We start from the raw sequence: 13,829 nt of genomic DNA on the forward strand, positions 1-13,829 counted from the left end.
TTAAAACAAAAAATCATCACACTGGAAATACTAACACAATTTACTAATACATTTGACTTTCCTAACACAGAAAAGTCATTTCTCATCTTACCTTCAGTAACTTTAGTTATTACTGCAGCACATAAACTACCTGCTTAAGATTTAAAATGCATACAGCTTACTAAAGTATAATTGCCATTTCAGCTGAAGTTACCAGCCAAATAACTATCCACATCGATTATGACTATAAAACCTTTACTCTTGAAAATGGAAATAAAGCCAAAAGCATTGAGACATACAGTCAAAGCAGTCACCTATATTTTACTGTTCTTCCTATTTTAAATCAACTTGGTTTACCTTCTCACAGAAGTCCGTAAGAGCTGTGAAATCCCATTTCTTGGAATAAGCAACATTGTATCTCAGTATAGCTTCCTAGGGAAAGAGCACAACAAAATAAAACTTAGTTATTAACAAAATAAAAACGATTTTCTGAAATTTCCTTTTTGAAGGAACAGTACCATCTAGTGGCTAAAACCTGTCACAGAGTCTACCAAAATCCATAAAACTATTAACATGGTGCAACTCCATGAAACTGAATCTTCTGGTTTAGGTTTAGCATTGAATAAGCTTTAGTCCGCAGGTTTTTCCTCCTCGCACAAAATAAAACAAGGTATGTTTGGATCTACCAACAACACACAACAAACATTCCCCACTCGCTGCTTGCTCTCTTTAAAAATACCAAGAAAGTGTCCCTCAGCAGTATAGCAGTTTTATCAGTTTAGGAATTTAAAGAATGAGAACAACAATAAAATTAAATAGGTCTGTTAGAAGACTCAGTACCTTTAAAAATACTCAAGAAAAAATGCCAAATATAATACTAGTATCAAGAGAATTTTCATTAGTTGCTGGGAGAGCACTATTTATTTGTTTAAGGTTTAGCTGTAGCTTTTGCATCCTCTCATTTCCCTGCCTTTCAGGTATAACCTAAATCATATTATTCTTCATAGAAACATAAGAGCAATTCTAGGTTGCTCCAAATCACAATTCGTTAAAAGCCAGAGAACTACAAGAGTTATCAACAGGGCATTAGTCTCCAAAATGTACAGGTATTTTTTCAGCAGCTCGAATTGTTGCAATTTTAGTAGAGTACACTGCTTCGAACAGCTACTGTTTCAAAGTCTCTCACCCATCCATCACCCTAGATGCTTCATCTACCACAAACTAGTACACACGGTTGGATTAACACAATTTTGTGCAGACTAATAAAAGACAATTCATTTTAATAATATCTATTCAACAGTAACACTTAAGACTCATTAACTAGGACGCCTAATCCATTACAGGATCCCTTGAACAGCACAGATTTTTTTTTTTTATTTAAACAAATAGGACCCAGCCAGAATCATTAACAGTACATGGAGAGCCCAAATATACTTACACGTATATAGCTTTGATTTCAAATTGACAAGCTTACCTTCAAATCATGTGAGCAAGTAAATTTGTTCAGTAAGGCAGTTTGAATTAGTTCCCATCGACTTCCAGCAGTTCTATCCCCATTCTTTAAAACAAAAATCCCAAATAAAGTCAGATTAAGTTATACAAAACAGAAAGACACGTTTACTAATTGTCTTTTTTAAAATAAAGTTTGCTTTATTTGTGAAGTTTTTCAAAAATAAACTACATTTTTTGAGAAACTGTAAAGTACTTCTGCAATTTCTAGTCCAACACATTTTACTCCCTTAAGAGTTCTTTCTTAATGGAAGGAGCTACGAAATTAATAAAGAACTCTTTTTCACATGTGCAACACTCTTCCTCATGCCACCTCAAGAAGAACAATGTTCAGTACATTCCTCATTAAGAAAGTGGATTTCACAGACAAAACATGACCACAGTTCATAAAATCTGCAACTCAAAATATAAACTGAACTAACTTTATAAAAATGTGATATTAAGAACATTAAGGGCACAGATCATAAAAGCACACTGCTGTCGCTGACTCTTGCATCAACCCAAACTTAAGACATCCTGTCATATTTTTCCTCAACAAAAAGTCTTATTACACATTGCAAGCAATAATGATATTTCTTATGAGACTACCACAAGGGCAGAGACAAGTCAACTTGCTAAACTGGCAACAAAGATCTTATCAACACTTTGTCTTTGAAACATCAATGGAATCCATTTTACGTATTATCTATAAAACTCATCAATGAAAAAACAGAGTATTTCCTAAAGGCTACTAAAAATTCTCAGTTCCGGATTTACATATCAATAATCTTTATACAGTTTTCACTACAAGACACGCTTGCTCATTCTATTCACCACAGTCTAAAGTATTCCAGTGACTATGTTTAAGTAAGTCTCAAGCAGCGACAAGAAATACCAGCTCAAACAACCATGCAAGGCCAATTCTAACCTCTCCGCCATTGTTTCAGCAGAACAGCAGTCAGTTACAAGTCAATCTATCAGCAATATCTGACAGGATTTTATAATCAGAATGTGCCTATGTATTCATTTACATCTGTTGACATCCCAAATTGCTTCAAAAGAAAAAATACATAACATAGAAATACATAAGTATAGAAATACATATACCATCAAATCAAGGGTTAGGTAAAATAATCACTAGGAAACAAAAAAATAATCATCTGCTCTGTCTGAAGCGCCATGACCCAGAATCCAGCTTTTCAGAGCAAGCATGTTCACCTGTTTGATTTTCCAATTCCGTACAGTTTGCCAACTGAGTAAATACAGTAAACTGAAAACTCATCTACCTGTAAACAAACTTATTTGATTACACAACTGTAAATACTTCATCTTACCTCATCCTCTACAGGATACAAATTTTGTTCTGAGCAGGGCATTTTAACATGTTTGTTGTCCCACAAATCTTTGTATTGACTTGGAAAAGGTTTAGGCACCTCTCCTTCTCTCAGAAGATCTACCTGCAACACAGAAGGAGAGAGAAAAAAAGCTCAGACTCTACTTTCAAGGTTTAAATGGAAGAAATATAAAGTAAACAAAAAGATAGTTAAGAAAAGCTCTAATTTACAGCCTCTCTTCTTGGAAAGAACACAGCTACAAACTGACCACATGATGGATATTAAGAAAAAGAAAATACACCTGTTTCTGTTACTCTCAGGTTATACTTGGTGAAAAAACCACCACCTTAGCATTTGACCTCTTGAAACACACTGAAATAAAACTAACACATGCAATTATCTAATCTCTATTTATCAGCTAAAAACTTCCCCGTTTATCTACATAGTTTTGTCCAGATATTTTCAAAATACAGTTTCAGATGTAACCATAGTCATGTGCAGAAACAACATCTTTTAACCTAACAGTGAAGATGATAAATCATTATAGATAAAGCAATATTTCAAGTTTACTCCACAGAATATCAGAAATATAAAAATAAATAACCATGTTTTTAAAACTTAATCTGCTATATGCCTTTCTATCAGCACCGATTCTCTCAGAACTTGTATTTAAACTTAATCGGGTTTTCTTGTGTTCGGGGTTTACACATGACCCTAAGAGTTTCTGGTCACATGTTTTATTTCAACAACAGTTTGACTGAATAGTACTCCAAAAGATTAAAGGCAGATATATCAGATTTGATCTAAAATGCAGCAGTAGAATTACCAGAAACTCCTCTTCATTGTCTTTATATCTTTAATATTTTGACCCTGCTGTATATCTTGAACCGAAACCAAAATATTAATAAAATAACATGAAAATGTTGAAGTACAAATTTCACTTGCAGATGTATTTAAATTCCCTGAGTTTACAACTCAGATGAGTCAGTTCACACACATCTACGCAAAACAAACAAAACAAAAAAAAAAAACAACCAGCCAACTTGTTTCTAACAAGCCAGAGGCAGTAAAAACCATAATTATATTTTGTCTGTGTCTTTATATCCTAATTTTGTGTATCAGAGAAGTAAATTTTCAGGAAAACCAGTTGCCCCAGTCTGCTCACAAGGAACAGCGAAGAAAGATTTCCACAGCCTTATAGTATAAAACTAACATTTGGCATTTCATACTATTGAATAATTCAGTAACACATTTCATTTCAGGCAATACACTGAATTATCGTACTCTGACGGTCACTGTGTGATTGGCTGAGGGTCGCAGATGAGGAAGACGAGCCCCACATGTTGGCATTCTCCTCATCTCTTCAATTGGTGTCCCAAACCATTTCTTATTAGTTGGAAGAGGAGGTGGCACGTATTTAGGAATCTTCCTTCCTGGCCTCTGGGTTTTGAATTCACACTTTTCCTTCCTGCTGTTAAAATAAAATACATTTAAACATTTTACTTTCACTGAAAAACCTGGTAAGCAAATAAAATAAATGTAACCTTGGAGTGGAAGTTCAAACAGAGTCAGTTTATTTGCTAGTCTTTGCTGTGGCCCCAGGCCAAAGCTTAATTTGGGGAAAACCTCCACCATCAAATTCCTCCCTCCTCCCCAGCACACACAAGTACATGATGTCTACCAAAACATTCTGCAGGCTCACCAACACCTTCACAGAACTGCAGTGGACTAGCAAGGCCGGGTTTTCCTCTGCAGAGACATGCTCTTTCCCAACAGGATCTGTTTATCCAGGGACAGCAGACAGACTCATTGGTCTGCATTTGTCAGGATACTCTCTACAGCCCCTTCTCAGCTGCTAGGAAGCAAACCCGTGTGCAAGCACACGTGCACATACTCCTCCTCCAAACTAAAAATAAAACAAAACAAAAACAACACACACACAACACAAACAAACAAACCCAACACACACACACACACACACACAAAAACAACAACCAAAAAAACACCACCAACAAAACAAAACAAAAAATCCCATCAACTTCTTAACCATCCTCTCTCACTAGGGTTGCATTTTCCATGCTAGGCATACAACACTGTCCATGGAAATAGAAATTTAAAGTAACCCAAAAAAGACCTGCAAAATTCAAATATACGCAAGAGCAGATAAACTAATCCTCTTTAATGATCAAAGGTATTTGCATGGATCTGAGATATTTTGGGAAAGAAAAAGACTGAACCTGCTGTATGTTTGATGTAACATACCAGATGTTTCTCATGCAAGAGAAAGTCCTCAGAGCAAAATGCAAAACAAGTTAAAAGTCTGCAATTTGAGGTATTGCTTAGACCTCTGAATTCCTCTTGGTGAACTTATTCCACCCTTGGATAACAATGCTGTCCAACCCATTTGCTGCGTCTGTGCATGTGCCAGTACCTTCCAGGCGCAGTCAGTGCCTCCAGCCTGGCTGATCATACACACACGGCAGCCGCACAGGCAGGTGCTGGGCCCAGGCACACTGTGCTCAGCGGAGCGTCAAAGGACAGCACCGGCACGGCAGTACTGATGACCAAAACCTGCTTGATACGCTACTGCTTCTGCTTCTTTCCTTGCAAGTTAAGATCTGAGCCACCCTGTTATCTGCTGTAAACCTGGTCTGACAAAAACCAGGAGGAAAGGTTTAGGATTTTCTAATTCCCCTTTTAAGCACTACAGACAATACTATTATTTTGCCTGGCACTGAGGTTTACAGTCTACACATCTTGTTTAGGCTACCCAAAATAAATAATAATTTAAAAAAAATTTTTACAGCCCCATACTCTACCTTACTAATAATTCTGTAAAGCACTACCAGGATTCTCATCTAGCCACACAGCAAAACTTTTCCATGTTTCCCTTCTCAAACACATATTTATTGTAACACACCATGCTCTAGCACTGACTATTTTTAGCAAATTCTTCATCCATCTATTCTTCCTAAGAACTACCTTCTTTTGTTTTCCAAATCTACTCTCAGCCTACTCATCTCTTAAATTTTCCCAAATGCAAGCTCCTGCCGCTCATCAGCCACCCTCTGTCACCCTTCTCTTCCTTGAAAGGCTGAAGGGTTTGTGCTGCTCCTCACATCCAGAACAGACCTCCCAGGAAAGTTGAGCAAAACTACTTTCTTGCCCTACTGTAACACTTGAGTCTACAGAGATAATTGCTTATTACACCTGCACACACAGGCCTCCTGCTTCTGCTTACTCCTTTGCTGTTTATTCACTTCCTCAGCTCCCACTGAAATCTAAACTCTTCAGAGCAGAGATTATCCTTTTGTCCTTACACAACAGCTGACATAGAGAGTCCTGGGTCATGCTCTGGGCCTCTATTCCCATTGCTGTAGTGTGCAATCACCAGCCCTTCTCTCTCCCACGTTAATAATAAAGCCAAAAACAACAACAATCCCCCCCCACTCACACATATCTCTACAAATACTTTCAAAAGTTACATTTTTCATGTCTATTTCAAGGAAAGCATTAGTAGCACTGATGCTTTAACAAAACAGGTTCAGTATTTTGACAGATGAAACTGGAAAAGAAAAAAATAAACCAACCACACACACCACAAAAAAACATAAGTTTCCTCATGTATTCTGAATGAAATAATTAATGCTAGAACTACCGTCCATAAAGCACTCCTGTACCACCACACATTTTCAGGCATTAAAAATCCCATGCTCTTAAATAACTTACTAGATAATGAAAATCTACTTCCTACAGTGTCTTTAATTCCCAATTTCAACAGATCTCCAATGATTTAAAAATCACACTGAACAAACATATCCTTTAAAAAAAACCCACAAGTTGTCTCATTAAGTTACTTCAAGCTTATATTGAAGTTGTCTTTGTGTCTTAACACACATTTTGTAAAACTCTTTATGCAATCCAGCCTCTAAAGTGCTATCACCAAAGTGGAAATTTTCGAGCATGAAAAAACAGATGAAGAGGCAGACAGAATGCTACCTTTTCTCCTCAATTTTAGGTATCCTCATGAAGTGAGAAGTGATTTTGGAGTCTCTCTTCACACCCTGTTTTGCACCTTTGCATTCTGATGATGGAGCAGGAGAGATCCCAGATGACTTTGCATGCAGACCGTCCTCTTTAACAGAATTATCTGTTTCCTCAAAGCTTTCACAACCCTTGGCAGAAAAACGTGATTTTCTTGACTCCAGTTCAACATTCCCATATTGAATTCTGAAACATTTGTTCATGGATTTTGACACATTAACCTCCTCTCGCTCATCCAAAAAAGGACTAGTTTCTTCATCAGCCTCTGACCCATGACAGCTGTTTTTAGAATTATCTACATCCATTGGTGACTCTGGTTCACTTTCTTTCTCAAAAGCAGGTGAATCCCCTGAACTGCTCTGACATTTGCTCAGTTTCCCAGGACCTCCAAGATCAGATACATAAGCATCACAACCAGTATCTGACAGTGGACTTTCTGGAACTACATCTCCATCTTGTTCACCTGCTAAATAGACAGAATTGTAACTCTTCGGCTTCTGTGAATTGCTTGAAGCCACTTGTCCATCTGTTTCGGTGTCTTTTGAAGAAAGTTTTGTATTTCCCATTTTCAAAGACCTGCCCGATGATAGTTTCCTCTCAGTCCAATTGTCACTGCTTTCTTCACAGCCTCTCTGAGCCTGCTTGCCAGTCTTGTGCATCTGATCAATGTTGGCATTTTTAAAGAGGTCTCCAGACTGCGTCATCTCCAAAGGCTCTGTGCCTGAGACTGGATCTTTGTCCCCAGCCTCCCAGTTATACATGCTGCCTTTCTGAGGTAAACTTACATGCTTTGCACTAACTTCCACAGATATTTTTGAATAATTTTGCTGGCAAACATTCTCTAGCTTTTTCACATCATGCTCACAAAAGTTCTCTTTTTTAATAGAAGTCATCTTGGGATTTGCTTCAGTATTGTTATTAATTTTGCTGTGTAAGCTGTGGGGGAGAAGCAATGGAATTTAATGTCTTATTTCCAAATGAATTTCTGTAAATATACATATATACACACTTTAAAAAAATGAATTATTATAAACATGCAATAGAAAGTTTACCCATAATACTCTGTAAGTAAGCACTATCAGGATCAACAAAGGAATGTAGCTCAGTAAGAACCTATTATATTTCCATTTAAGGGCTTCAAGCATGATGACCCTAGAAATGCTTACCTTAGAAATCTATTCCAGTGATTCATTATTCTTATTTTCAAATCTAAAGAATATTAAGCTATTATGTAGTTACATTTTTCAGATGAAAAAAGTTGGAAGTCATGATAAAGTCCTCCTTAACTTTCATTTTAATCAGTTAGATACAGTAAGCAAGGAAATATAATGAATGGGTTTGTACCCATTCCCTCAGAGCTAAAAATTCATATTTTAGAAGAGCAGGACACAGTATTCCATAGTCTCAAAAACATCCTATTACTTCCGTGACTCCCAAAAATCACAACACAAAAGCATAAAAGTAACATATTTTTAGAACTGGCAATAAAAAGACACATTAAATCAATTATTATTATTAAAGAAAAAAATAACCTAATTTGCCCTGTGCTGTCCTACACAAAGAACAGCAAGAAACGTGTTCTAACAGTTACACAGGGAAATGAAACAAGTTTGTATGAACAGCTGAAACTTTTCAAGAAGACACTGGAAAGTCATTTCACACATACTGATTTTTGTGTCAGTGTACTGATAAAGAAAAATACTTAGATGCCATATGGATATTAAGAAAACCTGGTTAGTCTTGGTGAATATATCGCTCTGAGCAACATCTTCTCCTGAATGTATTGTTACAACATCAAATATAACCAATGCAAACTAAGCACGCTAAACTCTGTATATCTGGTCATCACCCAGTTTCCCACCTACACGAAATAGGAAAATACACATTTAATACACAATCCTAAATTTGGCAACTGAACATCTTAATAGATTCCTGAAGGCATTAATTGTCTCCACGAATTATAAGAGATCCTTTTCTAAAATAGTACTCTGGATAAAGAGATAGAGTTCACACTTTCAACACAACAGGGTGTTGTTGCAACAGGTAACAGCTTGGAATTTCACCCATTGGAAGATTATTTGAAAACAAAAGGATTTTAGAGGTTTTATGTTATGATAATTTAACTCCCCATCTATGCATTTGATCCTGCACTGAAAATTTTGATGCATAAAAACAAAAGCTATGTTACTGTTGCCATCTCAATAAATGACTGTTTAAAGATATTGACAACATCTGTTGTCAAGATAATAAATCTAATCTAACACAGTGTTCAAGCACAAACAAATTAAAATTATCGTGTTAACTGCAAAAGAAATGCACATTAAGTGCTTATATTACTAACCTGCTTCTTGAAACTGACTAGGCTATAATCCACCAGCAAGGCTGGAGGAGGGCATATAATAACAATATTCTAAAGGGAATAAAGGGAATCATATACATATATATATATATATATATATATATATATATATTATTCATTCCCTCCTTAAGCTTCTTCTTAACATCTTTGCTTTACTGAAACCTGTGAGCCTGTAACTGAGCCCTGTGTATTTCTGTATTAATCACTATCACTGGTTTTCCTGATTATTTTAGCACTGCTATGGATCTCAATTTCTATTTATCAACAAACATCAATGAAAAATAAACCAGCACATTTACAATTGCAATTACAAAAAAAATAATATCTGATACTCCTCTACACCAGATTGTTAAGCTCTTAGGAGTTAAATTTCAAGGTTGCCTTGAAAACATCGCTCCAGACAGACTACATCAGCAGAAAATACCAAACTGTACCTGGTGCCATTCAGCAGCAGAACATTTATAACATCTTTCACAAAATAACCTGAATGTACGTTTGAGCAACTGTAAATTCTGGTACAAATTAAATCAAGTTGCACATGCTTATACTATGATCACAACAAGACAAACCAAAACAGACTTTTGTCTGTAAATTAACAACAAAACTGTGAATGCAGGACCAACAGACAAAAATCTGTAATGGTTATTGCCCTACATTGAACAAAAATAAAATCAGAGCTGTTGACTAAGGACATAGTATGATATTACAGCCAACTCGCTCTAGTGGTTGGCTGCCACTGGGAGCAGCAGTCGCACTTTGCCTTCCCTCCTTGCAAGTTCCCATCTTTTCCTTTGCAGGAGCAGAAGAATTTATTCACCTACGGAGCAAGGTGCTTCAGGAAGTTAAGGCAGCAAAGAAGCTTGGTTTTGAGGGATTAGAGGGGAGGGATGGGGGACTAGTCAGCTTTTTGTAGCACAAGTCTGTCAGTTAGTGACATTCAAGAAGAAGTGTCAAGGGCAGCCACAGAAATGCGGTTGCCTTTTTGACAGTAGCTGGCACTGGGAATCTGCACTTTTAGTTCCCCACAGGCCCACCCAAAGAACACAACTTTTCAGTAGAAATGCTGGGTATTTTACCTTTTGGACTCAGTTGTCTTGGGTCCTTTGTTCTCCAACCAAGCGGTAATTGTCCGTTGCTTGCAAACTGACAAAAAAAAGTTCACTACATTATTAAATGAAACATGACAAAACCGCAACATGATTGCATATGAGTAAAACGACCTGTACTAGATGAAGATAAAAACACTTCATCTTTACTATAGGGAGCATCCAGACATTAATACTCTTAAAACTACATGTGACACAGTATTTAATTTGTATCAGTCAGCATCCATCCAAGATTTTTTATGCTTAAAACCACAGTGAATTTCTAGATTAAAAAAAAAAAAGGCAACTTGAACTTTCCAGCTCCTACTATCACCTTTAACCGCTGTCACCACCATCACAGTGAGCCCTGAAAGACCTCTGCTGAATTTTGAAATGAACAGGTAATGTGACATAACTTAAAACAAGCAAACAAAACCTAACAAAAAACAACAACAAAACCACAACACCTTGAAAAAAAAAACAAACAAAACAAGTAGCAACAAGGCATCTTAGAAGACCCAGCTGAGAACCTTATCTGCACGTAGCATACAGTGAAACATGAGGCTTAATATGAAGACTGTGCACATTCAAAGTGATGAGAAAAGGTGTCTTTCTTTTCCTCTCTATCCATGAGCAATTTCTAAAGCCTATCAATTCTACTTCCCTAAACAGCAGCCAAATGTGAAGGACACATTTTTTTCAGATTTACTACCAAGGATACAGCTCCAGTGAATGTCATCAGCCTTATCTTGGTGATGTTGCAGTTCAGACAACCTTTCAATAGAACAGCAGCATGTGAAATAATTATGCAGAGACTTGAAAGGCAGAATAGGAAGAAAAAACTCAAAGCAGCTATTTCACAACTTGAACATAATCTCAATTAGCATAAGAAAGGTTTTTTGGGTTTTGTTTTGTTGTTACTTAAAGGTAATTCTGAAAAACTGGCAACTGTCTTCAGTTTCCTTTCTTTCCGTTTGCCAAGAGAAGTTATCTACCTGCCACTGCTGACTGTGCAAGGTGTTTACTCACTGTTTTCACTGGGTAAGTAAAATCTGTAGTTTCTCCATTGCTACAGTAGTTTTGCAGAACTTAAAAACCAGTACAGCAGATCTGGCTATTCTGATTAACAATCACTACTGAAAGACTCAGCATTTTACTGCAAATGGGGGTTGTGTAACTTGTAGCATAAGCCACAGGACATGGTTTCATAAAAGCTTTCCCCAACATTCAAGGCCTTGAGCAATTTTCCACAGCTGGTTATCAAATATCCTCATCAAAAGTACGGAATTTCTAGAATGAAAAAAGGAATCTCCAGAAAATATTTAAGTCATTTTAAGTTCTTCTGAAACAGCACAAACAATAGTGCAAAATTGCCGCCATGTGACCAGGTCGTCAGGGAGTAATGCCAAGTCGTGTGTAGATCGAGCACACAAAGATACCTGTGCCATACTCAGCCATTCAATTCTGCATCAAATCCTCAGCTTCACCCCATTCAGACAAAAACAACAGCTTTATGGATTTCATGAACAAAAATATTTCTATTTCTAAAGATAGCCTAAAAAGTACATTAGTCATTCTGTTTACCAAATTCCACTTTCTTATATTTGAAGTGTTAACCCAAATTGCCTACAGGAAAAGGGAAAGAAGCAGACAAAGAAAAAACCTGAAGAGACATGTTAAAACATGGGATGAATAAACCTCTCCAAAGGCTCTTGAGGTATAAACTTGCATTTATGAAGGAATACTTATTCATTAACATAACAAATATAAATTATAGCAGCAGCACAGAACAAAATGGCTTTGGTCTGTATTTTCCCATCTCACTAGCCACTTAGACCCTATAACAAATACAACACATAGCATTTCTCTTTAATACTACTAAAATCTCTTTTTGCTACAGATAAGGTGATAAAAACATAAGAGGCACAAAAAGTCAACATATGCTTGCATTCAGTGTATAAAATAAAAACAGACTTTGTTGGGGTTTTTTTTAAAGTGGTCCCTAAATTTCTATTCAAGATTCCTCAGATCATTCTCATAAAACAAATTGTTCATCAGAATGTACTACAGAGGAAAAATACTGAATTTTTATAAGATTCGTATTTATCACTTTGTAGGAGTGCATACATACAAGGTCAAACTAAAAGGTGCCTCTCAGTTACTGGTTACTGAGGTTTTACTCATCAACTGAAGACCACAGCAAGTCTGTTTGTTTTTCTTTTCCATCCCTGCATGCCTCTCGATTCCTCAAATAGGTACTTTATCGTGCATTACAATTTTATTTTGACAGTGCTGTTTCCAAATAAAAACAGTCTAAGGAAGCCACGTGGGAGCTTTTCCCACGCAGCTTTGTCACACTGTAAGAGCACCCCACATGGCCAGCAGCGCCCTGGGCCCGCAGCCACATGCCCATGTGGGTTCCTGTCATCACCCTCAGCCCTCCTCACCGTGATAATCCAATAGGACACCCCGCTGAACGTCATTCATTTCTCTTGCAACAAGTATTTGTACTCGCACATACAAAACATGTCACCTTTAGCAGCCCACTCCTCACTTGGATGGTTGCACTGTAAAGTTTGTAAAGAATCGGGCACGAAGCCAGGATAACGATCCTGTACACCACCAGGTTGGGATCCCCGGGACGGGCTGGCTCCGGGACGCCAAGATAGAGCCGATCCGGGCCCGATGTGGCACGACAGCTCTCGGGAGGGGACGTGTGCGGCACAACCGCCTCTCTCCGTTGAACGCTGCCCTCCCTTCAGCGCATCAGAAGCGCAGCAGAGATGCAATAAGCAGCAGGCAGGGACACCGCAACCCGGCGGAGCCCCCGACCGCCACCGCCCGCCAAGCCCCAGACGCGGTCGCGGCTCCCGCGGCGCCAGCGGGGGCGGGACGGGGTGGCGGGGCCGCCGAGCAGCGCTCCGGCCCGGCTGGAGCAAGTTCAGCGTTGCCCAGGCTGTGCTGGGAAAGCCGACCCGTCCCCCGCACCCCGAAACGGCCCCTTTCGGAGGCCACTTCCACGTCCAACCCTCGCCTGGTCGCCCCCTCTGTCCCGGGGGGCGCAGCCCCGGCCAGTACGAACCTTTGTTCCCCACGGCGCTGGTGGGGCTGCCGCCGCCGGAGCTGCTGCCCCCGGGCCCCTCCTGGCGGGGACCGAGCGGCGGCAGCCGCTCTCCGTGGAAGCCGCCGCCGGGGCTGGCGGAGCTCGGCCGGGCTCTCTTCCGAGGGGGGTCCCGCCCGCAGCCCGCACTCATCCTCGGCGGGCCCGCCTCCGCCCGCCCAGCCCGCCTCAGCCGCGCGGGCCCGCCAGCAGCCGCCGAGCCAAGGCGGCAGCCGCCCCCCGGGGACGGCGCGACGGTGCGGCGGCTCTGCCTCTCCGCATCCTCCGGCCCGCGGCACCGGGCTCGTCCCGCCGACCGCGCCCTCGGCGGGATGCGTGGAAGAAACAGCTGGGCCGGGGCTGACCCGTGTCCAGCGAGGGGGCCGGGGCAGCTCGCAGCAAAATGGCTCCCCCACCCCCCCAGCCCGCCCGCCTCCCCG

General features: G+C 39.5%; 1 protein-coding gene across 5 annotated transcripts in view; it reads right to left on the reverse strand.

The window, feature by feature from the left end:
• Nucleotides 1-13,829, reverse strand: part of PARG (poly(ADP-ribose) glycohydrolase) — a 70,275-nt gene that overhangs the window by 56,333 nt on the left and 113 nt on the right. For 2 of the 5 annotated variants that reach the window (XR_011740278.1, XM_071811763.1), the window contains exons 1-7: nt 13,372-13,671; nt 10,281-10,347; nt 6,801-7,781; nt 4,086-4,272; nt 2,802-2,924; nt 1,454-1,537; nt 337-411 (exon numbers count right to left, since the gene is read on the reverse strand). Coding sequence is in view for 4 of the 5 variants with exons in the window: in XM_071811763.1 (XP_071667864.1) it covers nt 337-411; nt 1,454-1,537; nt 2,802-2,924; nt 4,086-4,272; nt 6,801-7,781; nt 10,281-10,347; nt 13,372-13,543 (1,689 nt within the window). In the remaining variant the exon portion in view is untranslated. Of the gene's footprint in view, nt 1-336; nt 412-1,453; nt 1,538-2,801; nt 2,925-4,085; nt 4,273-6,800; nt 7,782-10,280; nt 10,348-13,371; nt 13,818-13,829 lie in introns of those variants that run through there. The other 3 variants (XM_065844005.2, XM_071811762.1, XM_065844006.2) reach the window with 3 other exon arrangements.

Source organism: Patagioenas fasciata, chromosome 8, assembly GCF_037038585.1.
Source record: "Patagioenas fasciata isolate bPatFas1 chromosome 8, bPatFas1.hap1, whole genome shotgun sequence".
Lineage (NCBI taxonomy): Eukaryota > Metazoa > Chordata > Aves > Columbiformes > Columbidae > Patagioenas > Patagioenas fasciata.